This window comes from Pterocles gutturalis, unplaced genomic scaffold, assembly GCF_000699245.1.
Source record: "Pterocles gutturalis isolate BGI_N339 unplaced genomic scaffold, ASM69924v1 scaffold18963, whole genome shotgun sequence".
NCBI lineage: Eukaryota > Metazoa > Chordata > Aves > Pterocliformes > Pteroclidae > Pterocles > Pterocles gutturalis.
The window spans coordinates 1-1,796 of NW_010123499.1; the positions used below are offsets into that span (position 1 = coordinate 1).

A 1,796-nucleotide genomic window follows, 5' to 3' on the forward strand; every position below is an offset into this window, starting at 1 on the left:
TCCTGGGTGCTGGATGCAGGATGGTGGGGCAGGGGGCTGGGTGCTGGGGCAGGGTGCTGGGTGCTGGGGCTGGATGCAGGATGCTGGGGTAGGGTTCTGAGTGCTGGGTGCTGGGGCAGGTTGCTGGGTGCCAGGGAAGGAGCTGGGGCAGGGTGCAGGATGCTGGGTCAGGGTTCTGGGTTGAAGGCGCAGGGTCCTGGGTGCTGGGTGCCCAGGCAGGGTGCTGGGGGCAGGGGCAGGGTGCTGGCTCATGGTGCCAAGGCCGAGTCCTGCTGAGCTCTCCAGTTCCCCCCACCCTTTCCCACTCCCCAGCACAAGCCCTGGAGCCTCCAAGCTGAGCTGGTGGCCTGTCCCCAGGGTGGTGGCAGCCGCTGCGCCCTCCCCAGTGTGCCCTCGGGACAGCCACCGCCATGTCCCCCACCTACCTGGCAGCACCAGCGCAGGTAGAGGTTCCGCAGGGATGACATGGTGGACAGGTAGCTGAGGCCGGTGTCCGTGATCCGCACGCACCTGCCGGGGACATGGTGTGTCAGGGCTGGCCGGGAGCAGGGCACCCACGGGTGTCCCCAGACCCAGTGGCTGCACCCACTGCCTCCAGCACAGTCCAGCATGGCATGGCATGGCGTGGTGTGGTATGGCATGATGTGGCATGTCATGGCATGTCATGCCTTGGCATGGCTCAGCATGGCACAGCACAGTGTGGCATGGAATGGCATGTCATGCCTTGGCATGGATTGGTATGGATTGGCATGGCTCGGCATGGCTCAACGTGGCTTGACGTGGCATGGCAATGCATGGCATGGCACAGCATGATGTGGCATGTTATGGCATATAATGCCTTGGCACACAGCATGGCTTGACATGGCACAGCATGGCATGGCATGATGCGGCACGTCATGACACGTCATGCCTTGCCATGGCTTGGCGTGGTTTGACATGGCTCAACATGGTTCGACATGGCATAGCACAATGTGGCATGTCATGGCATGTCATACCTTGTCATGGCTTGGCATGGCTCAGCATGGCTTCACATGGCACGGCACGGCATGGCTCAACATGGCACGACAATTAATGGCATGGCATGGCATGGCTCAGCACAGCTCGGCACAGATCAGCATGGCTCGGTACGGCACGGCATGGCTCGGCACGGCCCAGCACGTCTCAGGAGGGCTGGGCGCAGCCCCGTACCTGTCGAGCACCAGCTCCTCCAGCTTGTGCAGGTCGCAGGCGATGTACTCCAGCGCCATGTCGGTGATGCGAGGGCACCAGGAGAGGTCCAGGCTGCGCAACTTCCGCAGGTTCTCAGCCACCAGCTCCACACCATCATCTGTCACCTTGGAGCAGCCCGAGAGGCTGAGGACGCTCAGGTTGGGCAGGCTGTGGACCATGTTGACCACGCCGTGGTTGGTGATCTCCCAGCAGGAGTTGAGGCGCAGTGTGTGAGTGGTGTACCCTTGCTTGGCCGTGAAGTAGGCGAGCGCCGTGTCCGTCACGTGGTAGGCCTGCAGGTTGAGCTCGGTGAGGTTGGGCAGGAGCTGCGAGATGGCGGCGATGGCATCGTCGGCCACGTTGATGCAGTCGCTGACGCTCAGCGCCGTGATGCGGGCGTTGAGGCTGGACCACAGCCCTGCCTCTGTGAAGTCGTTACAACCCCCCCCTGCATCTGCTCCAGCATCACCTGCCAAGGGGTTGGGGGTCAGCGCATGGGGGGACCATCACACGCCCAATGCAGCCCCTCCACTTCACTCCAGCTCCCTCTGAGCTCCTCCGGGGCTCTTCCCACTGCCCCCAGCCCT

At 63.3% G+C, this 1,796-nt stretch overlaps 1 protein-coding gene across 1 annotated transcript in view; it reads right to left on the reverse strand.

Moving 5' to 3' along the window:
- Positions 1-295: 295 nt before the first annotated feature.
- FBXL16 (F-box and leucine-rich repeat protein 16) overlaps positions 296-1,796 on the reverse strand; it is a gene marked incomplete at its 3' end in the record, with an annotated part of 2,879 nt that continues 1,378 nt past the window's right edge. Inside the window, 3 exon segments of the mRNA XM_010077934.1 lie at positions 296-510; positions 1,189-1,654; positions 1,657-1,678. Of these exon segments, the coding sequence (XP_010076236.1) occupies positions 296-510; positions 1,189-1,654; positions 1,657-1,678 (703 nt within the window).